The sequence below is a fragment of the Protopterus annectens genome, chromosome 6.part0 (genome assembly GCF_019279795.1).
Source record: "Protopterus annectens isolate FY-2018-M chromosome 6.part0, PAN1.0, whole genome shotgun sequence".
NCBI lineage: Eukaryota > Metazoa > Chordata > Ceratodontiformes > Protopteridae > Protopterus > Protopterus annectens.
The window spans coordinates 879,931,992-879,957,024 of NC_056737.1; the positions used below are offsets into that span (position 1 = coordinate 879,931,992).

Here is a 25,033-nt window from a genome sequence, read left to right on the forward strand (position 1 = left end):
CCCCGGAGCCGGGTGTTAGGGAGAAGAATTCTTTGCACTTTGCATTCAGAGGAGTCGCGAAGAGGTCGCAACACCGAACTCCATTTGCTGAAAATCTGACTTGCAACTGTCATATTCAGTGACCATTCATGAGGAGAGAGGATGGTTCTGCTCAATCTGTCGACTATCACATTGGACTTGCCCGGTATGCGAGTAGCCACTAGGAAGCGTTTGGTCGAGACTGCCCATTCCCAAACTCTCATGGCTTCTCTGCAAAGAGGATAGGACCTGGTCCCTCCCTGTTTGTTCAGGTACCAGACAACTGACATGTTGTCTGAGTGAACGGCAATTACGCCCCGAGGGAGGTAATAGTGAAGGGCTTAGAGGGACAGAAGCACCGCTCTCATTTCTAGGATGTTGATATGAAGTAGGGTCTCTTCTGGGTGCCATTTGCCTTGGACTGACCTGCCCAGGGAATGCCCCCCCCACCCCATCTGGGAGGCATCCATGGTCAAAGTGGCTGCAGGAGGAGGTGGAACAAAGGGTCGTCCCTGATCCAAATTGGAGGGCACTAGCCACCAGCGAAGGTCCCGTTTGCATGTTTCCGTGATCCTTATGAGGTGACTGAGAGGGAGTTCCTGAAAGGACCACTGAGTTGAAAGAAGCCACTGGAGAATTCTCATGTGCAATCTTGCTAAGGGGACCAGAAGAACCGTGGCGGACATAGATCCCAATAGCTGCAGGACCATTCTGGCTGGGGCTTTGGACCTGGGAAGTAAGGCTCGAACTTGAGTCTGTATGGTTTGAATTCTGTCTGTAGGTAGATAGACCTGCATTTGGTTTGAGTCTCTCTACCCCTATGAATCTTATTCGTTGAGATGGCAGCAACACAGACTTTGGCCAATTGAAGGTGATTCCAAGGGAGTTGCCCAGTGATACAGTGGCTTGTAGGCTCCGCAGTAGTAGATGCTTGGAGGTGGCAGTTAGGAGCCAGTAGTCTAGATACAGAAACACCTGGAATCCTAGACTTCTCAGGTGAGCAGTCACGACTGCCAAGCACTTGGTGAACACCCTGGGGGCTGTGGTGAGACCAAAGGGCAGCGCGCGGAACTGAAAATAACTGCCTCCTAGGCTGAAGCGCAGATGTCTCCTGGACGCTTGATGTACCATGATATGGTAATAAGCGTCCTTGAGATCTATGGAGCACATCCAAACACCCTTCTCCAGCAATGGGAGAATGGTTTGTAGGGTGACCATCCGGAACTTGGACTTTGACTGAATGGTTTAGGATGCTGAGGTCCAAAATGGGCCTCAAGTCCCCTGTCTTTTTTGGCACCAAAAAGAATCTTGAGTAAGTCCCTAATCCGATCTGGTCTGCGGGGATCGGTTGGATGACTCCTTTTTGCAGCAGCTTTAAAACTTCTGAGGCTGCAGTATCCCGCTGACTGGGTGGCGGGTCCGGGATTTTTTTGGACTGAAAGGGGGGGGGGGGAAGAGAATGGGATGGAGTAACCTCCGGCGATAATTCGAAGCACCCATCGGTCCTGAGTGATACCTTCCCAGGCTTTTAGGTGCTTCGAGAAACGACCCCCGACTGGCTCCGGAGCAGCACAGCCGGGCAATCCCTCAGGGACTATGAAAGGCTGAAGAGCCACGAAAGGACTCGCGGTCTCCAGTGTTGCGAGGGCCTCTGCCACCTCTGGGACGGCGTCTTCCGGAAGAATTTCCCCCTCTGCCTCTGGAAGGGGAATCCTCCTGCTGAAAGGGGTAAGGCTTCTGAGATCTACGGAACCACATCTTCCCTCCTCTTAGCCTTGGGATAAGGCCGAAAGGGAGTGGAAAATCGTGCCCCTACAGCAGTCAAGAGTCTTACCCTCCTGTTCACAGCGGGTTAGTGTGTCTTTTACCTTGGGTCCAAACAGGGAGGACCCATCAAAGGGGGCGTCGGCAAAGGAAGACTTGAAGGCCTCCGTGAAATGACACAGGCGGAGCCAGGCTCGTCTCCGTAGAGCAATGCCTGTACCCGCCGCTCTACTCGCCCCTTCGGCCGCATAAGAAATGAGCCTCATGGACGAGTTCGAGATGGACGACATTGAGGGTATCTGACAACTCTTTAATCAGATCCCTCTGAAATCTGGTAAAGTGCATAAGGTAGTTGAAGGACCTCAATGTAAAGACCGCTGAACTGAGGGTGCGCTCTCCGTACCGATCCATGCTCCTAGACTCCTTATTAGGAGAATGGACGGACGTTCGAAGCCTCTGCTACGTCTTGCTGGGTAGCAGATGCCACCACCAAAGCATCTACAGCCACACCTTTAGTTAGAAATTCTTTTTCAGGGGGTGCAGAGAGGAACTTATTCGGATGAGCAGGCACCGGTTCCACAGAGTCTGGGTGTTCCCACGCCCTTCGACAGATGAAATCCAAGAGCTCATCGAAGGGCGGAGACACCCAGGAGGCGGAGGGCTGAGCCCCGAAGGCCTTCAGGAACACCGACTCATCAGAGGGAGGTTTGGACTGCCAGCCGCCTCGTTGTTTTAGGGCTTAGAGGATGTCTGCAAAGGAGACATCATCCGAGGACGACTTAGGGGACCCCTCTGCATTATCGAGATCAGTGTCTGATGTCAGAGACTCATCAAGGGAGTCAATGTGCTTCCTCTTGCATGGGGGGTTCTTCCGAAGAAGCTTCAGAAGGACCTCCAGGAGGTGGAGAAACCCCAGCGGGGGTAACCTGAGGCCCGCGGGGCCTGGTTGACAGGATCAAGAAAAGAAGACCCAGTCTCCGTATGCAGGGAAGGCGCTGGGGAAACCGTGGAGGTAGCCAAGGAAGATTTGGCTAATGCACTCCTCATAGCCCTGAAGGCGGGACCACCAGAATCCTGGGAGGTTCCCACCTCCGTGGCCATGACAGTGGACGGCACTCCCGCCGCCAACGCACCAAGAGGGAGACCTGGGACCGAAAGCATCAATCCCGAAGCCTCCCCCCAGGGCCAAAGGAAGAAGTCAGTGTACTAAACTCAGACCCAAGAGCCAGAGTTGGAGCAAGGGTCGGGCCCGACACTAAAACCTCCACCGGTTCCATCAGTGCCGGCTCCAACGGTGCCTAAGCTGTTTGAGGAGGAACCACAGTAGGGGAGTGGACCATCAGCTCCGAAGCTGAATGGGCTGGAGCCAAAACTAGCTTTTGGAACACCGGAGACTGGAAGAGTTTAAGGAGCACCCTGTCAATGTCCGAATCAGACATATTGGATGATCTTGAGGATACCGATCAGGCCCGAACAGATTTCTCCATCGGCTCCAAAGGGCTCGGGGACCAGCTCCGAATGGACTCTACCACTATCGGCTCCGAGGGAGATCTCAAGGTAATTTCCCTCTGTGCCGATAAGGACTTCGGCTCCGAAGGGGAAGAGTCTGAGCCGGTAACCCTCATCAGCTCCAATATCAGTGGAGCCGATGAGGGTGACCCGCCTCACGATGCTCCAGTCCTCGGCTCTGAAACCAGAGGGGTCGAGGCTGGAGGCATCGAGGCAGACCGTTCCGCCCTCGGCTCCAAAGTCCGTGGAGCCGATGGAGAAGTTTGCTTAGATTTTTTTGCAGTCGGTTCTGACTGACTGGTCGGAGCAGACGCTTTCTTCTTTTTAGAAGGAGAGGAAGATAAAGCCTCCTCGAAGGATGGCTTGATTAACCCTTTCAGGATTAATTTATTCTTCCTCTCCTGGATGACTCTTGATGAAAAGGCGTGACACTACACGATTTTTGTAGGTGCTTGGCGCCTAAGCAGTAGACGCACGAGGAGTGGTCGTCCGTTATGGACATTCTGAAACCACACCTCGTGCATTTCTTAAATGCAGAGGGTTTGTGTTCTTTAGACATAGCCAAAAAGTCAAACACAGTTGTCTACAATCAAAAGAAGGGTCACAGCAAGTAAAATATCCCTACTTTTAATATTTTAAACTTTATAAATAAATATATATATATTTTTTTTAAATACAGTAAAGAAACAATTTCTACAGAAGAGAGAGAGAGAGGGTCAAGACCCTCTAACTTAAAACGGGTACTTGACCCACACACAAAAACCCAAGGTAGTAGAAACAGGGGAAGGCCCCTCTAAGTTAAACGGGAAACCTTCCCCGACAGGAAAAAACACGAAATCCTCTACCAAAACTACCAATGCACACTCTTACAACAATATAACAATAGCTGTTAAAACAGCTTTTGGGTTTAAATCAAGCAAATTTCTGACAGGAAAAAGCCTAAATAAATAGTACTTAGCCCAGCCAAGTTGAGACCACGTCTAAGCTTTGTAAGCGGCAAACGAGATCTGGGGGATTAGTGGTGGTGCATCCTGGGATAAAGATAGCTCAGCCAATAAGAGGCCTCGCTCTATAGCATAAGCGTGCCGAGTCGGAGCCGAGGGATCGGCTCAGAGCCCATCAGTACAGAATGTAGGCGAGATAGGATCACATAACATCTGACTTATCAGAATTACAGCTCAGCCAAAGCAGACTTTAGTTTGGGTGAATGGAAGGTGCCCTGCTGAAGCTTTGGAAGCTGGCCGTTTTACTTAAACTTGCCAGCCACCGCTGAAAATGGACCCATATCCAGTCAAACTGGAAATAAAAAATAATCCATATAAGCCAAGGCAACTATAAGCCTTGACCAGTAGGCTCAATTGCTGTCAAAACCAAAGTTAACTTGTACACCATCCGCATCTGGTTTGTTGCCTCTTAGTATGCATTTGTCTGCACTGCTGATGCACCATGGGACAACTATTTCTAGTCCTAGATTTACTCCCTTGCCCCCAAGTCCTCTATAGGTGAAGACAGCCAGTGTCCCAAGTAAAACAAAGTATGGTCTGGGTGTAGGTCACACCAGATCTACCATACCAATTTAGAGTCGTCCTAGAAGCTCAGCACAAAACATTTGTGTCCAGTCACATTTCTGCCAACTTACAGACAATACTCACATAAAGAGTTATTGGATAACCAATAAACTGTGAGTGCTTCTTTACAATCTCCTTAACTCTCCTTTCTTCAATATACTCAGTTTGGTCTTCTTTCAGGTGGAGGATAACTTTTGTACCTCTGCCTAGTGGTTCACCTATAAAGAAAACAAGAAAAACGTTATTAACTCAACTGCTCTTTTATAATCGGTGAAGTACTATCACAACTGCAGCACCATCTTACAGACCTTTGGATACAAAGTACCCTATTTCAATACTGTAACCAAGAGAGCCACAATGGAATCATTAAACTTGCTATAAGGCAAACTACAGTCGCCAGTGCAAATGGCATCAAACTACTCCCACCCCTCAAGATGCAATGACCCCCACCATGTGCAGCCTGCTTTGGAGGGGAGGCCATGAAGACGACCTTCCGCTGAAACTGCTGTAATCTCATCTCACCCAAGTCACCACCCTATTCCCCCCTCCCCCATATTCCCCCCTCCCCCATGAGTTGTGCCTATACATACACACACATATATTTGTGCCTATACACACACACATATATATATATATATATATATATATATATATATATATATATATATATATATATATATATATATATATATACATATATACATACACACACACACATATTACACACATACACACACACACACACATACATACACATATATACACACATACACACACACACACATATTACACATATACATACACACACACACATATTACACACACACACACACACACACACACATATTACACACATACACACACACACACACATATTACACACATACACACACACACACACACACACATATTACACACATACACACACACACACACACAGCCCATATTTTATACATACACACAAAGTTGTGCCCATATTATATTATACATATACACACTTTTTGCGTGGAAGTGTTTGCATAGGTATTTTTATATCCAGGCAGATAATCTGAAAATGTTCATAGGTAGACAAATGTCAGGGGTATGGAGAAGTACTTTGGAAACATTTTCTGGAAATAGAAATGTCAGATTTAAAAATTCTGCCATGTTCTTTGCCATTAAGGAACAAATGCCAACACAAAGGCTGCCAAAAAGCCATTAACAGGAGAAAATCAACCTAGACAAACATCACTGAATGAGAAAATGTGGAGGAAGCAAATCCATCCATCCTCAACCCCCCCCCATTTTGCACATGGGGTCACGGGGAATCACTTCAGTTACAATCATCTCAAGCCAAAGTTTACACCACCTGGTGGCTAGTCCTGCCACGCTAGTTCATCCGTACCTCTCACTTGCACCTACAGCCAGTTTAGGGTGTCTAATCCACCTACTGTATATGCACGTCTTTGGAATGAAAGAGGAAGCTAGAGCATCAGGAGGAAACCCACATGACCACCAGGACATGCAGACTCCACACGGCAGGCACCCTCCCCATACAAAAATCAAACTGGAGAAAACTTCTTGCTGTAAGGTGGCAACACCAACCACTGCACCAGCAAAATTCATTAACAAATTGGCTTGCTGGAATACACAAGAAAAATGTTCAGAAGTGAATTTCAGGGAAGGCAGTCAACTAAAGTTGAAACAAAATGAAACACACACTTCTTTGCAATGTTTCTTTCATAGAATTGCATTCCTCCACATCACTGCACAATATGCAAAAGTGTTTGCCTGCTTACAGAACTGGAGCTTTACACCAATGTTGCTTATGCTGTGGCACAGTATTCAAAAGATGGACTATTGAAGACATATGAAATATACTCACCTGTCCAGAAAAGTGAGGGTGTCTCCTGCTTATGGATATGGGCACTGAATACAGAAATGTAGTTAAAACGTAATCAGATTAAGAACTATAAAATCAAGGAAATTGATTTTCAAAAGAAATAAGCTGTGGCAGTTAACTTCTTGAATACCAGTTACGCAACTGGTTTAAAAAAATTAATCCTGCAAAGATAAATAACTTTGTACTCCAAACAATAAATTATAGCATGAAGCAGGACTGTCAGAACTAAGTACAGATGTACACAGCTACACTTACTTGCATCAAGCCGGACAGTGAATGAACCTCCTGCAGAAGACTCCCAAGCATACTGCTCATCATCATTGTGTTTGGTGATCACAGTCACTTTCTCAGCTACCAGATAAGCAGAATAGAATCCAACACCAAACTGACCAATCATAGAGATATCTGCACCAGCCTGTAGAGCTTCCATGAAAGCCTTTGTTCCAGACTTGGCAATGGTACCCAAATTGTTTATCAGGTCTGCTTTTGTCATGCCAATACCAGTGTCCACAATGGTCAAGGTACGATCATGTTTATTGGGAATGATGTCAATCTTCAGCTCTTTCCCAGAATCGAGTTTGCTGGGATCAGTCAGGCTTTCATATCTTATTTTGTCTAAAGCCTACAAAAGAAAAATAACCACTGAAATAAAGTTCCAACATTAAAAGTAACATGTAGCACTACCATACAGAATACTTACATCAGATGAATTTGAAATAATTTCTCTTAAAAAGATCTCTTTGTTGGAATAAAAAGTGTTTATGATCAAAGACATCAACTGAGCAATTTCAGCCTGAAAGGCAAATGTTTCCACATCTTCCTCCATTGCCTGCTCCTGAACAGTCTGCACTTCCTCTGGCATCTAGGAGAGAGGAAAAATAAAGTGGCTTAATGTTTTGTTTAGGTACACACAAGCCCCAAAAGCAATGTACAAGCACTGTGCAGTGAGAGGCTCTTATTTTCACAAAAATAGGTATGCCAGGTTTTTAAAAATATACAATAATCACAATTAACCTCAACACCCTTTTACACAAAGCCAAAGGGCAGCCACCATCTGACCAAAGCTAATACACCAGTACAAGCAGATGCATCAAAACACTTGGGGGGGGGGGGGGGGGCTAGAAAGGATTTAAATTCTGAAACAGATCCAAAAGAGAAGGGACAACAGCAGCTGAAGTCAATTCCAGCTTCAGTCTTCATATGGAGTCAGCTGGCATAATCAGCCTAGTCTCCTCATTTACCTTAGAAAACTACTTCCTATTAGCTTCTTAGAGAAAGGACTAAGTTAGAATTCTGCAAGTAAGCTTACAACAGTAGACATTTTGGCATCACTGCTGCAATAACCTTAGATATGGCAATATACAAGATCAGACCCACACAGCTTTCCAAAGCTTTAGGACTCCTACACATCCTAGCCACTAGTAAGCTTGAGGGACAAACAGTGGCTCAGTTGCCAAGTACTTAAAATGGGGGAGGGGGTGGAGGCCAATCCTTTTTAAAGCCAAGAACACCACTCCAAAAAGCTATGTAATTTGTAGCGGAATCTCCCAGAGGTGGAGAAGATGCCATGTATTGACCTATCTTCTGGTGAAAACGCTGGGGCCTAGTTCTGGTATTTAAGGGGTTTTAATAGTGTACACAAAGAGGACCAATGATCATTAACAGCTTCAACAGAAAGTCGCAGATGTCTCTTCAGGAGTCTACAAGACAGATTTACTATGTTTAAGAGACCACGGTGCCTTTTATCTCATTAGTTAGGAACCTCAAGAGATCTTTCTGGTTTAATCTGGCTGGTGTGTTGTATTTAATAGTTCTAATCAATGCTCAATATAAATCAAACATTTAAATATGGAAGATAATACCAAGGCAATCAAAATGCAACAAGATGTCACAAATAGTGTCTTTGGTCGATTCCCCTCATTCAATCACCACTCAAGTGTCACCTAGTGAAACCTTCTTGGTCATACCAGCATAGGTCCTAACTGCCACTACAGTTAACCTGCTTTAGTTCTGTCCCACCCCAACTACAACTAGTTAACAGAAAAAAATAATAAAATGATGCACCAGTAACTGCTACAGCAGTTCACACAACCTGTAAGTTTTTACATTGGGCAGGGGGAGTTGAGACCAGCAGTTAATGAGGGAAAAGAAAATGGGCTCTACTGATTTTGGTTTCAGCACATAGATTTTGGAATACGTTTTGCAAGTTTTGTCTGTCCATTTATTCATCATTTAGAACATATTTAGCCAGTAAAGATTGTACGTTAAATCACTGCTGCAGTAGCCTTAAACATGGAGCATTCTGGCAAGGAACGGATCCAGTCTGCCAGCTTTCCAATCCTTATGGGTTACTCCTATAAATCATAGCCAATGATGAGGGATATAGAGAATTAAATGGTGTGAAATACTCAACTTGCCACGAGACACTGCACTCCTGCATGCTTCAGCAGATCTGTCACCTAGGGACAAGCTGGGTGGGCAAGTTCCCCACTATCAGTTTCGGATGCAGGAAAACTGTTCTGAAACCAATGGCTGCACGCTGGTGTCACTAGCCTGTACAAAGTAAAGGAGTATTCCACGCAAATGGCACTTCTATGCAAGTGAAAGAATTTTCCCTGAGAAAAGAAAGTGCGCGTTATCTACCTTTGCCCCCATCCTTTTTCCACAGGATGAACCGCCCAAATACCACCTCCGCCTCTAAAAAGGATAAGTAATAGCCCCTTACTTGCGTCAACCAACTGCTCTAGTTTCACGGTATGTTCCAGTTATGGCAGAACTATTTACATAAAATGTAAATACCAGTTTGGTTACTATGGAAACCTAGAATACACCTTTTTGCTGGGTGGGGGCGGTGCTGTTAGTGAGCTTGCACGCCAACCCTTACAGCTTCAGTTATCAAGTAGTGACTCAAAGACGTACGAAGTCCGCGAGCACACGTTGACGTTATTAACTTCTACTAGGGATAGCAAAACCTAGTTTTCCCACTCAGTTGACGGACTAAAGGGGTGGAGAGCCGATACAAATTTGGTTCACTGTTTGTAGTTTTCTGTAAAAGGTTTCAGACCAGTAATCACCCGTATCGTGAAACGGTTACTGTTCTAAATACGATCCAAGGAAAACGATTTTGAAAATCTATAAGCTTATCACTCAACCGTCTACTACATTAAAAGGCTAATACTGACCGTTAGACCCGCTCTACAAGTGTGGGAAGGAGCATGGACTAAATCAAAAGAACATTCCACAGTCAAGTACAAATGCAAAGCTACGAAACACATGGGTTTTCTACCCATTATTTTTAACTTTGAACGTTTGCGCAAAGAAATGAACAGATACACAATACATGCATTGCTTCTTAGATTTTAACTATTGCTTTCTGAAAGCTACGCATGATTGACATACCGGCCTTCGTTAACGTGTTACCACGGTCACAATTGGTATTATATTAAATGAGCACGTCACGGGACGGCTGCGCAGAAAAGGCGTGGTCTCTGACAGGTGAAACTTGGCGTGTCATGGTCTGAAAGAATTTTTTTTTTTTTACTACAAGGGAGCAAGCACCCAGCACACTGTTGACATTTTACCAGATTCCGAAAACGCACGTTAATTCCTGTAAATCTACAACGCTATTGTTTAGTGTCATTCACATTTTCTCCAAAAGGTCACCGGTTTTGGAAAGGTTGAGAAGCAGAGAAAATGTGAGTGAACACTGGTGACATCCGAGAGGCACAAACTACATAACCAATGAGGTGTACCATGACGAGGAAGATTTACTATATAGCGCAACAGCAATAAAATCGGAGGGAGAGACCATAGAATGGAGCGGCCTTAGGTCAACTGCTGCCCTAGGCAAAGGGGTTCCACGGCGCCCCCACCACACCACCCAGTGCCCCTATCCTGGTATACCTACATCAAATAACTGGATAAGCACCCCTGCTAGAGTGGCACCCTAGGCGGTCGCCCAGTTGGCCTATACTTAACAGTGCGAGTGCCCATACAAAAAACTAAAACATGTAGAATATTCCCCATAGGAATTTCGTCTCCCGAAATTGGATTTTTTTAATGGGGGGCACATTTTACAATAATTTTAACCCAGGAAAAAAATATAAGACAACTGATCGGCTCAAATTACAAACGGTTTCCAAGCTAGCGCGTGGAGATTCAGAACTTTAAGGCTGCGTACATTAGATCATAAAACATATTAGGGCGGGGCTTCTCAACATGTACAGGGAAGGGCTAGGGCCTGCGGCAGTCACCATGCCAAATTTGTAAAGGCTCGTTTCTTGGCAATGTTGTCAGCGTCTTTTAGTATTCAACGGCCTAAAAGTCAGCCTTTGTGACCTTTAGATCGCCAACAGCGCGAGTGTCCATACAGAAAACCAAAACATCTAGAATATTCCCTATATTATTTCGCCCCCCCCCAAAAGCTGTTTTTTTTTTTTAGTCTATAACCCTCCACTTTCGCCGATGAGCATGGCCGTGTGCCCCGTCATCCCACGTGGGAAGTCTTTCTTAAGAGAAAAAAAAAACAAGACACTTTAAATGTTAATGATTGTTATCCATTGTTTGAGTAAACTATTACTTTAATACAATAATCGTACATTTATTAAAGCCCAATCAGTATAATAATACCCAACCCTCGCCAATTTATCCGAAAAGATACAGTATTGAACTACTTCATTTAAGCTCGGTGACCGTAACAGCTAAATCCTGCCTTAGAGCGCGTGGCAAAAATCTATTAAATCACCTTTAAAATGGCCGATAATGTCACAAGTAGCCAATACGCACTCACACGAATATACAAGATAGACACATTATATTTAATATGGACGTTTTCTGTCTACTACTAATTTTAACATCCATAATCGCTTTATAAACAGACAGAATCAAATAAAAATATGCAAAACGCAAATTACATGCACTGTACATTTCAGGTATTAACTACATACTAGAACATTTCCCATAACAACTTTTACGAAACATTGCCTTTTACCTTGAATTAATGCTGCTGTACACCACACACGATGTGTTTCAGTCTACACAGCTTTCTGCGTGCACTTCTATTTATAAGGATAGCGGCAGTTTCTAGAAACCACGCTCTTTTCTTGTCGATTCTTGAACCTTCTAGAAGAAGAGGCGATACCAACTGTCTTATAACTATTAATGATTTGGTGGGCTGGCCTCTGTACGTATAATATATGGCGTGTTCTCAATATTCTCGTAGTTTCTAAGAACACTCTTGGTTGAATTGTACATACGCTAAGATGGCCGCAGTTGTTATAAATACTGTATTAGTATTTGATTGTGGTGCTTAACAGTAAGAAACACTTTCTCCCCACCTATACAAACAGCTTCTGGTAATAGATACACAATCCGAACGGCTTTACGGCGATTCTCAATAATCATACATTTTACTACTGCATCGTGTACTATTGTTTAAATATCCTGACGATACTAAATCTAGAACAATAGAATTTTTAGGAAGTTGGGTTGTTTTTGTTTGTGTTTGATAACCGTGTTGGTATGCTGCTTATTTGACTTTAGGCTCGACCTAAGGCTAAGGTGAGCAACTGAGAAATGCAATTCTTTTAAGAAACTTCGTGCAAATTAGTTCATAGTACAATGAAACAGCATGCCAACTCGTTTTTAATTTGTGGTAATTGTTTAGAGAGGGAAGGTGATTTCTTTTCAGTTAGTTAAGAGCTAGTGAGTTACTGCTTAACCAGCGCCTTTAAAATTTGCAAGTTGATTGTTAAAAAACAACCCAATGTATGTCTTGATAGCCTGAAGCCTAAATGAGAACAAAATACCAAAAATCAGCTATAATTGAAGTCTTAAACCTTATTCGAACAAGGGACTGCAGGTCGTGACAATGTAATAACACTCACCAATTGTAAAGTATACATGAATTACTATTATTAATCTTAATTACTTCATCATTTATCTGTAACTGGAAAATATTTATCAGGTAGAACATCATCATCATGATCTTCAGTCAAATAAATGCTCGATTTGAATGTACTTGGCATTGCTGTTGGGATAAATCCACTAGATCCCTTTGCACTTCATGTAGCTTCAAATGCATAACAAAGCTTCTAGCATGCCTTGCTGCATTGTGTTTCTCAGTTTTGCTTGTTCAAATTCATTTCAGAGCAAGTTCTTTTTACATCTGCATTACTGAAAGGCATGGTCAACACACTCAAGGCAAAATGGCCCAGCTGTAGAAAGTTAAAATCCTTTGAAGCATCCATGTGATTTGCTATGGTTATCCAAAACTGCTCAGCATCATTATCGCTGAAGTTTGGTTAAGACATTATGCAGATTTGCCTCTACTGCTGCTTGAGATCTCCCACATTCCGTTTGTACAAAGGTAAAAATGGCAACTTTGACAAGGTTTGGTTTCTGTGCTCCAAGGACAACAGAGGGTGAGTGGTCAGCCAGAGACTTTAGCTGCTGCACATTTGCCGTCAATCTCTGATGCAGTTCCCTTAGGAGTTCCAAAAGAAAGTCATGGCAGTGCGGTTTTATTTGCTCTGCTGAAGAGAGCACAATGTTAGACTCATGCAACAGTAAGTGCATGCCATAGTTAATTGATGCTAGGGGTAGATAGCTAGATGTGTTTTTCCAGATCAAAAGCCTTTGTTGCACCCCACAATGTAAATGTGGTTGGTCTTACAATTTACTGAATAGTGTTTCGATACAAAGTTAACAGTTCAGTCAGCAACTTTAGAGGATTCACTTTGTCTAACTGGAATAATTTGTTCAAGCTGTTCAGTTTATTCTCTGGTGAATTGAACATAATATACAGTAGCACAGCCATGTAGTCATGCAGCTTGTCTTTGGCTAACTGGAAATGAAGCTTCAGTTTGTTATATTGCTCAAGAACCTACCGAATGGAGGAGGTAATAGCCATTGAGGGTCTGACAACCTGGATTTTCGTCAACATTAATGCATTTGAATAATTGCTTATATTTCAGCTGGTGAATGGTACTGCGGGCAAACCAGTTATGGGTCTTGGATATCATGGATTCAATGTTTCTGGGTATTACCTTCAATGCATGAGATGAACTTAATTAAACTGAATTACATATATATATATATATATATATATATATATATATACTTTATGTACTCATTATCTGGGCAAACTTTGCAAAACCGTGTTATGACTGAATTATCTCTTCCACACATAGTGTTACAGCCATCAGTGGGTAAGCCTAAGCATTTATTAATTGGTAGTTTATTTGACTCAAGAAACTTGATAATTGTACAGAATATTCCTACTGCTGTTCCCTATTCAAGTGATATTATTCCAAGAAATGTGACAATGGAGCCTAATGAAGGACTGTAGTATCGCACCATCACACAGAGCTGTTTTTCTAGGCCAATGCCAGTGCTTTCATCAATTATTAAGGAGTAGGCTATCTCCTTGCTGTCTAACTGAACTAAGTCTGAGATTAATTCTTCATGCATTGCTGGGCTGAGAACATTCTGGATGAGTGTGGAACATTTCGTTCGGTGGATGGCTATGCCTTTGTCAGAAATGTTTTTATCAAACTCTCCTCTGTGATCTGCTGTTGCAGTACTGGAATGGCGTGCAACATGTGCTGCCAGCTTCAACTCAACTACTTTGACAGTGTTGTTTACAGTTTTCACATGACAGCCAACATCATGTACAGTTCATACATTTGAAAATGGTGCAGAGTTCAATTTATGTTTAGTCATTCCAACACGATTCACTAAATCTACATGATTGGCATGAATGTGACATCTGCTATACTGACAGAAAGCAATGGTATTGCTACCAGGCACACTGCATATCCAGTCCTTTAATGTGGCATCTTTTTCCAAGATTTTGCTGTATTGCTTTTCGTACTGTGACCACATAACAATAACTGTGAGTGAAACTGATGCACTTTGCTCTAGAAAATGCAGTCTCACTGCCCTTCCTTGGTTTCCTATAGGTTTTCATATACAGACAACAGTTAACTTCCACACTGTTTTGTTAATAAAAACTATCCATGCGTAAAGGTCTAGCTTCTTGATGTCAGATTCAGAATGGTTTGCACTTGGACTTTGATTAAATCAAAGTTTACAGCATAAAAATAAAAGAAATGCAATTTAATACATTGCTTACCCAGACAGCTATGAAATTACTTTTTTAATCATGTGCAGTCTCTTGTTACAATAGAGTTTATTATGATTCTAATTATAGTTGATTTATGGCATTTTGTTCTTATTTATTGTTGGGGATATGAAAAAAGGCTGTGTTCCACACATTATAGATTGCCCTGCACCATAAATAAATTACCAACTGTAAAGGTGACACAAAGTTTCTATCAAGTTTCTTATAGAACTGGCTGTTAGCAGTCTGTAGGATACTTAGTATAGTAACAGGGCTATGAGTTGGTCAATGTAGGACATATTCTTTAGTCCGTTTATCCTTTCAGTAAAGTATCTCTGGTGGCGATCCAGCTGTTCCATGTATCTGGACAGATACATGCCAAAGGTGGCATTATATTCAATGATTGGCCTAATGAGGGCGGCATAAAGAGGGGAGGCAGTGACATCCCTACATGTAGACATGGTCCCTTTGTTTATAAGCTGTACAGTGTAGGAGTTCTTACCATAGACACATGTTGGTCAAAAGTGCCGTCACCATCCATATAAGTTTCATAGGGATCTACATTGAAAGGGTCTGTTACACAAGACTTTTTTAATACATGTCTGGGGGGATTCAGTAATCCTCCGTGTAGGATGAACGAAGCCCTACTCGGAGACGGCCTCTAAGAGTATGATGTCAGCGCGTCATGCATATGCATGAGGGTGCGCTGACTCAACTCCCTGGCTAACATGGAGCATGTAGGAGTGCAGGGGCGTGTCAGACTGCCGAGCAGTCCAAATATCCACGCCCCTGCAAGTGCCTAACTCTGCAAATGTCAGCAGATATGAGCGAGTCCACTCAAATGTGCATACCCCCAGCACCACACTCCCCCACATTAAAAAGCCCTGTATAAATGAAATAAAATGTAAAACAAATTTTATTTTTTATTATTCACCATATAGCTTCCCATATTTGTGCGTGTGTGCGCGGGTGTGCCCATTGCTTAGCTACAGTAAGCAGTTTAGACATCGAAGAGGATAATAAACTACTAATATGCAAATTAAGCAAAATCGCAATAGCGTAGTGGTAGAGCCTTTGCACAAAGAGTAGGCATTCCTGGTTCGAGTCCCACCACTCCCCTTTCCATTTTCATTATGAAATCTGTGCATAAAAATAATTCCTGACATTTACCTTTTAAATTCTATTAAAATGCATTGAATTGGCCTATGTAGTAGTGAACGATATTTTAAATATGTATAAGAAGGTGAAACGGTCATGCATACTAATGAATACATAAGTAACCTATCTGAAGCACGGCTAAGCAACATTCACCAGTATTAAGCACATTTAAGAATAATTGCTCATAGCTAAGCACTGCTTTAACTAGCGCAATAGCTTTGCACGGAGCTGCGCATCGCGCCAACTAGCGCATACAAAACATGTTTCCGTGGAGCTGCGCACTGCGCCAACTAGCGCTACGTCGGGCAATGTAGAGCAACGTTGGGCAAAGTAGAGCAAAGTCGGCTAAACATAGCCACACCTCCTAGCCGGTCAGGCCAGTATAAAATAAAAAGCAATGACAGGCTTCGAACCTGAGATACTGTGCATTATTATCAAAGTACAGAACCACTAAGCCCTGACAGCTTTTGCTGTTCATGCACTGTCAACATATATATACATATTAATGAAAGTTTACACAGTGCTAAGCAGGTTTGCACTCAGCTGAGAATTTTCAAAACTGGCCAATCACAAATAAGTGCGGGAAATTAGCCATATTTAAGCCCCATAGGTGGGAATAATTGCCATAACTGATTGTAGCTCCCATCTGCAGACAGAATGGCCAGTGCCAGAGAGGGCTCTCGATTTAGAGCGCAATGGTGGGGCAATGAGGAGTCAAAACTGATGGTTTGGCTCCTTGTCCATCATCATGATGCAAGACTACTGCAGGGCCAGTTCCAAGGTACGGAGTACAAAGCGGAGGCTTGGAACCGTCTAGCACATGATCTCACCAGTGCCACAGGCGTCCCTCGAACTGGTGAGCAGGTCAGACACCACCATGCAGACCTGAAGAGATGGAAGCAGGACCAACTGAACCAGTGGATACAGGAGGCCCGTGGAAATGACAATGCCCCACTACTGAGTAGGTATCCATGGAATGGAGTATGTAAGAATAGCTATTGTAGTCTATATAATGGACAGGTATGTCTCAATATGACTTCATTTACTTCACAGCTGCAGGTGTCCATGCTGCGAATCAGCAAGCCTATGCAGATAGGCTGCTAAGGCTGCGCCACCAGGCAGGTTAGTAATTATTCTGCATGTATTGTTATATAAAATAAGTGAGTGTACTGTCATATAAAATAAGTGAGAGAGCCTGAAAAAGTGTGTTGTAACCCATTAATAAAGGTATAATACGTCTTGAATAAGTCTTCTGCATGCACTGTAATATCAAATAAATGAGAGAGCCTTTAGAAAAGTGTGTAATGTAATTAAAGGTATAATACCTGGAGTGTGTCCGTGTCACTTACTTTGAAATGTTGCTGTACTCTTGCATTATATAAATAGTACTGTTGTATTAAGCGCTGTCAACTCACAGTTGGGCAGGCCCATATAAAGTGGATGAAGGGAGTGCCAGTAGCTGTGAAGCATATATACAGTCCTCAACAGTTGGTTAATGGCTGGCATGCATAGGTAAATCTGGCACACGAGTAGCTTGTTAATGTGTTCCCCAGAAATGTGAGTGTGCTGCTAGAAATGTAGGGGGCTGTAGAAATATAACTGATAATGTCACGTGAACACATTCAGATATGTAGATATATAAATATAAATAAAATATATAAATACGTAGCAGTAACATCTGCATCCTGGACAGTTAGTATGTCAGATATAGGTCAGGTATATAATGAGCTAGCCAAACCCATTACACAACTTAATGCACTTTGCCTGGTGTAATAATACATGTAGGGGATATACACCTGTAGTCAATAGGAATGTAGTGTAAACTATAAGTAAATATAAGATGTTAATGGATGTATCTTTTTACACCCTACTGTATGTGCATAAACAATGCAATTCCACACCTCAATGGGTATGTCTAATCTCAAAACATTTGTTGGGACATATGTCCTATTGTTCTATAAATATCTACATTTACTTTGATGCATGTGCCTTGTTCAAACACCACAATCTTGGTGGCCTCTTGCCACCAATCAATCCTGCATGCTGTTGGAATGTCCACTGTTGTTCTATATATGCATGTGTTATGCTTGCTGTTCAACTGTTGGAACTCTGGTGTGTTGGGTTAATGGGAATATTACTGCATGCTGTTATAACTAATTTGGAATGCTGTTGGCTATGTTGTTATTAAATACACCTAAACACAGAACGCATGGGAAGGCTGGTCCCAGCGGACTCACCTGTCCCACCTCAGCAGGTCCGGTGCCCAGCCCGGGCCCCCCTCCTCCATTGGTCCTGTGCCACCTTCGGGTGGAAGCACTGCACGGGATGGGGCTCATACCCCTCATGCAAGAGTGGCCGGAGGAGGGCCACCTGTCACCCTCCGAAGGGTCCGGGCTGTGGTGCATAGGGAGATCCAGCATTCAGTCGCTGATCCCCTACGCAAGCTCGAGGCAAGAGTGGCGTGACTCATGGGTGAGCCTGCCCTTCCTACGCAGCCCCCAGCACAGTGGTGACTGCCCATGGGTGGGTATCTCAGTTCCACTGCTACCATCTGTGGGCTCATGGGCTTGCGATTTCCAAACATCCTTCCCCGTCAATTGTGTTCACCTACCCCATGTATCATATTCTGCCCCCGTATGCATCTTGTTTGTCTTGTCTGTTTACCTCCCCAACCTACCTCCCACAACATATCTACTTCCCCTACCTCACATTCCACTCTCACCTGAAAAAAAAATGGGCAATCTGCTCACACAAAAAAATTACATCCCATACATAGCTGCCCATTTTACACAAATGTCCGCTGGACACAGACACTGAAATTCAATTGGCACTACAACATACTTTGTTGTCCTCACCCCTCTTTCAGGGGTGGATGGTTTCAAAATTCCCTCCAAATTACTAGTATATGCACAGTTGTTGCTGTTAAAGAAATGAACAGCTATGGACCTTCCCTACACCTGTCCTGCACATCCTGAGCTATTTTCCCTACTGTCTTTCCCTCTTTGTGCCCCTTTTTCACAACTTTCCAATCTCCCCATTTTCATTTCTTTCAAAGAAAGTAGTGCGGGGGTTAGTGGGAGTAAGCACTTTTAAGAAGTAGTTAGCGGGCTTGCGTGAGTGCGTGCATGTGTGCACTTAGCTAAGTATTGCTAAGTGTCACGCAAACCTGCTTACAACTGCTTAAAAGTGCCTTAGTCACCCTGCATATGAGGGGCCTTGTTCTAGTCAGCAGCAAAATAAAACACCACTGCCAGTCTCGAACCCCAGACCTTGGACACACTAGACTGCATGAAGTACCACTAGGCCACAGTAGATATACAGCAAGATGTTACTGAAATATATATATCATGCATCAGAATGTGTGGATATAAAGGAAAGGTAGGAATGCCATAACACAAAACCTGTTCTATGGAACTATACCAGCAGTTGTTGTGTAATTGCATTACATGACTGTGATAACAGAACCAGACATTCTAGCAGTAAATACTGTTACAGCAGCACTTCACAACCCCCACACAGTATCATAGCAGGACAATCCCCACAGAAATGTACAAAATACTAGTGTATTCAAGGTACAGCAAGGATGTAGGTAGGCATACTCAGTACTGGAATTGTCCAGTTTCATGAGCATCCTGTGATAATGTCAACATAATAAAAAGCACAAACACTGCAGAAGTGAGTACATTAATATCCACAGTATAGATGTACCCAAACAGTTCATGTGCCAAATGGAAACATCTCAATAACTACATATGTATGGCAGCTAATTGTAGATGTTGTAAAGAAACTCCATACTCCTATGTATCTTGTGTTAGCATTTCTAGGGGTGAGTACAATTCTACACTGTCAGCTGTGTACTGGAAGAGGCAACATTCAGGTCTGAGTACAACATAGATATCACTGTCTACACCCTTAGCAACATTTAGAAGAAGTATACCAACCTTCTGACTTACACTACAGTGTCCACAGCAAACAAGCATGGGCCCCACTTTGGAAAGCTGAAAGGCCTACGCCTACCTGACCTAGCAATTTATAGCATTGGGTTGCTATGACAGTGAGTACTGCAATTACCACTCAGCAGGCTGCATGCAATTACCAAATGGTGTCCACCAATTGGTGAAGAGGCCATCACATGCACATGTGCAGATACCTCTAAAAGCAGGCTGTACTTGCTGTCCACACATGCAATCATTTCATTGCAGCCACGGAGAGAGAGAGAGAGAGAGCGAGAAAGCAAGGAAGCAAGCAAGAGAGCAGGAAAGAGAGACACAGAGACACACACAGACAGGCAGACACTGGCAACAGCCACAGCAACCACAAAAAAAATCAACATAAAAAATATATATATAAAAATTATTTGTATTACTACACACACGGAACGTAATACAAACCCATACAAAGTAAAGGTATGTAACTGATATGTATTTACTGGCATGTAGTAGATGTTTTTGAAGAGTACTCTACATACTTTGAATCATCCATATGTGGCAGCAGTACGTATCTATGCACAGATGCCCTGCATAACTACTGCCACGGAGAAATCAGTGTGTAGCTGTGTGCAGTGGGATATGACTGTGATATATGTAGTTCAGCATTAAATGTCAAACATCTGATCCATGTTATCTCTGTTCTGTGCAGTAGTGTGTACAATGGCTGTTTGGGGGAGTAGGACATACAGTTATATAAATAAGGATGTGACAGAGTAACAAATGCATGATAGTCATATTAACGTGTAGCTTAGCATTGGCAACAGCTGTACCAGGCTAGTATGCTCATCTAGCATTTGCAGCTATATATACACCCTCTAATATTAATGTGTGCTCACGTGACACCTGTTCATGTTGCAGCAAGGCTCAGCAGGTCAGCTGTGAGGTCCATTGGCTTACAACAGTGTGGACCTTGTGTTTGTATGGCAAACACATACGGAGAGATCTGTCTGTGTCAGATATATTAGCATCTGTGCATGTGCATAGAGCAAGGGGCATACTGCAACTGTTTGTGAAAGGTGGACATATATATGTTTTTGAAGGTTGTTATGTGCATACTTCTATGTAGGTTGTAGTGTGTGGTAAACAAGACAGCATACAGTGCTGGTATATGACATGTGGTGGTTAAATGCTGTGGGTATGAATTGGCAGGTTTGCAGTGTTGCAGCCAGTGAGGCCTGCTAAAGCTACATGTGCTAAGAATACCTTCAATGCATTCCGCACAACACTGTACAATATTAGTACATAACAGTATACCTCGCAACCTTCGCATAATTGGTATTCCCACCATGAAAGGTGGACCGTATATGTGCCTATATGGATATCTATATGTACACCAATGTATGTTTATATTTATGTGTGTGTGTGTGTGCATATAGATATATATATATATAGAGAGAGAGAGAGAGAGAGAAACAGGGTCATATTTACTGCGACAGATGGCTGGTGGCAAAGCCATGGACTCAAGTTCAATGTTGAAACTGCATTGGCGTCCCTTCTGGCAAAAACTCCGTACCCATGAACTACCACATAGGTGGTAGTCTACTTAACACCGAAAGTGTGATAAGAGACCATGGGACACAGGTGGACTGTAGTCTCCTCTTCGATAATCACAGTGACACACTAGTCATGTAATCTGTCTACCTGCCACACCTCATCACAAACGGTGTGTCATCCAGGGAAATATAGAGGTCATAACATCCAGCCTGGTGCAGCAGTATGTCCTGCTGTTCTCTAGAACCAGCCAGGACTAGCATGAGTGGACTGCGCTGTGGCAAGAGCTTGTCCGTCGGGTAAATAACATAGGCATGCATAATCGGACATATGAGCAGGTACGCCATCACTGCAGTGATTTAATTAGACATGTTCGGCAGCGTGCATCTGATACCCGCAGACAGCAGCTTGCCACAGGTGAGGGGGTAGCCATCCACCCCCCCCTCACCAGAGTGGAGGAGCTGCTCCTGAGCCAGGTGGCTCCTGGCCAACAACAACCCCAACAACTAACGTGTCATCATGGAGGCTGGAGTCGCACAGCAAGCTGACATGGAGCGTGCAGGTAACATGGCATAGCTGTAGAGTACTGTTACCTCAATTGTTAGAGCATGCTTATGTGAGATGTGTACTGTGTAGTTAGACTATGTGGTGCCTAGTGTTGTGCAATGGTAATAATTAGGAATACAATCTGTAGGCCTGTGACTGTCAACCGTTGTACTACTGTACAATTGCTAACACACAGTAGCAATGCCACAGTTGTTGCCACTGACAAAGTGTCTCATATCCTTGTAGGTCCCTCTGGTGTGACAGCAAGGCAGCCGACCCATGCTGGTGAGTGTGTTCTACCTTTAATACTGCTAATTAAATGTGCATGTCATAGGTGAGGTGTAGGCCATGTACACATAACACACATACACATAATGCATGCTGAGCATGTTTGCTGTGAGACTATGCACATCCCAGTAACGTGGGTAGCTGCCTAAAACACATACAATACACAGAGCATTCCACACAATTGTGGCAACACTGATGTGGACATTGGATAGGCAGAGTCGATACACATGCACACAACATACACAACACTGTCATACACAGTACATGTTAACATGCTACACATGGCATATTCAGATGCCCGCTGTAAGGTCACATTACAGTATCCTACATTTCATCCACACAGCACACATAATATACTTGAGGGGCAGATGCCTCACATGTGGCTGTGCGACACTCTTTGGCACATTACACATTCATGGTATGCAATGCCTCCATTGTGCACCTTACAAACCCATGTAACAACTGGCTGTGAAATGGTAAATGTAGCCATGGTACTGCAGTTCTGGTACAGTATGGTATGTGCCAGTCTGGCACACATTAGTAGCCTTGAGTGGCCACATGATGCTGCATGATGATGGCTCATGGTAGTACACCTCATCCAGTTACAGTGACCACAGTACTACACATAGCATTACCTGCTATGCACCTCAGTGTTGATTGTGTGCAAACATAGGCACCTATACACAATATGCATAACAATCACCATTTGTACAAAGTGACACATATATGTCTTGTAATGCTATTGAGTGTATAGGCCACATGACACACACTATGTCTGTGTGATGTTTAATGTTGTAGTTGTGTTGTAGCATGCCATGTCATGTCTGGCACTGGCACGTCCACAATATGTCCTACACTCACCATAAACACTGTACAATGGCCATGTTGAGCAATGGTATTCCATCAGGTAAACATGCACCACTCATCCTGTGTGTATACATAGCATGCACGTGCTAATCCTGTGTCCACAATTATCTGCTGAAGACACAGATGCTCTAATCAGAAATGGATATCTATGTGACACACCGATACACATCCAGCCATTGTATGTATACCTGTTAGAGATGGTGCACAGAACATTGCAGAGCTTATAATACTTGCACAGCACTGACGTGTCCATGTACACAGTGCATTCCAGGGTGAGGCCAATCACTGAACAACAACACACATGCATCAAAGACATGTATAGTGTTAATGGCAAGGGCTGTCAACACCCGCACTGCATGATGTTGGGAAACTGTTTGCCTTGTGATACTGTAACCCACCATCACCTGCTATTGAGTATGTTCTGGATTGCTGGTGGTGTGTGTGTGTGTGTGTGTGTGTGTGTGTGTGTGTGTTTTAGTGATGAGTGCATTTGTGTGCATGTGTTCATGTGTGCTGACATCATGTACAGGTCGTAAAGTGTGTTTCCTGTCTTCCTTTCACAGGTGACCTTGGGCTGGTTCACTGCAGCAGGGAAACTGATGTCACCGAGCAAAACAGTGATACTGATGATAGGTGTGTTGAGGCACAGGCATGTTTGCCTGGGTCTGTCGTTGGGCCATCAATCGACAGTAGACAGCTGTCCACCCCATCCATGCATACAGTCATACTGCCAATACATCCATCACCAATGCCCATAGCTGAGGGACAGCGTACAGTTGGCATTGGCCAGGACAGTATGGTATCCATGGCACATGCAACCCAACACAGCAGCCATACCCAGATGTCTGGAAGGGTACCACATAGACAGATGTCCAGGGGCTCTCGTAGGAGCACTGCTGCTCATCATGCCACTGGCAGATGTGTCACAGGTCTGAAAGTCACGCATGTTCCAGGCTGTCATGGAGGCACACGCATGCATGGAATGGTACATCAGACAGGGACTAAGAGCACAGAGGGCACATAACACCGCCATCATTGACAGTATCCATGACCTAGCAGGTGCCATCCATCAGTACACCGAGGTCACTGATAGACGTTTGGGAGAGACATTAGATATCCTCTGCAATGTCATGTCCATGTGTCATGACAGTGCGGGACAGTTGAGACGTCGACGTGGATGTATGCTAGTAACATCAGCAGCTGGCAGTCGCCGCGGACGTCCTTCAAGCCACAGCTGCTCCTATAGTGCCAGTACCAGCCCCAGCAATGGTGGGGGTGGGCTGTCCATAGAACGTCCTAGAAGACCACGTGCACATGGCTCTATACAGTCCCAGTAGGGACCTGTGTCCAGTGTACATCCATCCACCTCTGGGGATAGTACCCAGTCTGGCTTAGTACCTGATAGTGTCAGTAGCACCCCTGCCAGGCACAGGTACCGTATCCGTGGCCAGAGACGGTGATCTGTGAAGCCTCGCAGGTACAGTCTGTGGCTGGCCCACAAATATCCGTATATGGCAGCCACATGGTGGAACTGTGTGCATGCAGACACACACACATACTCCAGACACCTAGGGCTAACACATACCCACACACATTACATCAACATTGGCCCATTCCAGTATTTTTGCCTCTCACACACACATACATGTTGATTGGATGGCTCACTGTAGGCCTCTGGCAAACCAACAACACACCCTGTGCATATGATGAAACCTGTGCCACCTCCTGTCATCTGTAACATTGATGCAGGAACAGGCTACCATGGTGTTGATGCACAGGCTGTCTTTATAGCAGTATAGCAATGTTAGCATGTTGTCAGCAGTACAGTGTA

At 43.8% G+C, this 25,033-nt stretch overlaps 1 protein-coding gene across 1 annotated transcript in view; it reads right to left on the reverse strand.

Moving 5' to 3' along the window:
• The window catches only part of LOC122804591 (heat shock protein HSP 90-alpha), a 171,165-nt gene extending 159,287 nt beyond the window's left edge, over positions 1-11,878 (reverse strand). The window contains exons 1-4 of the mRNA XM_044074551.1: positions 11,732-11,878; positions 7,442-7,603; positions 6,997-7,363; positions 4,944-5,077 (exon numbers count right to left, since the gene is read on the reverse strand). Coding sequence (XP_043930486.1) covers positions 4,944-5,077; positions 6,997-7,363; positions 7,442-7,603 — 663 coding nt within the window. The 5' untranslated portion in view covers positions 11,732-11,878. The remainder of the gene's footprint in view (positions 1-4,943; positions 5,078-6,996; positions 7,364-7,441; positions 7,604-11,731) is intronic.
• Between the last annotated feature and the right edge of the window lie 13,155 nt (positions 11,879-25,033).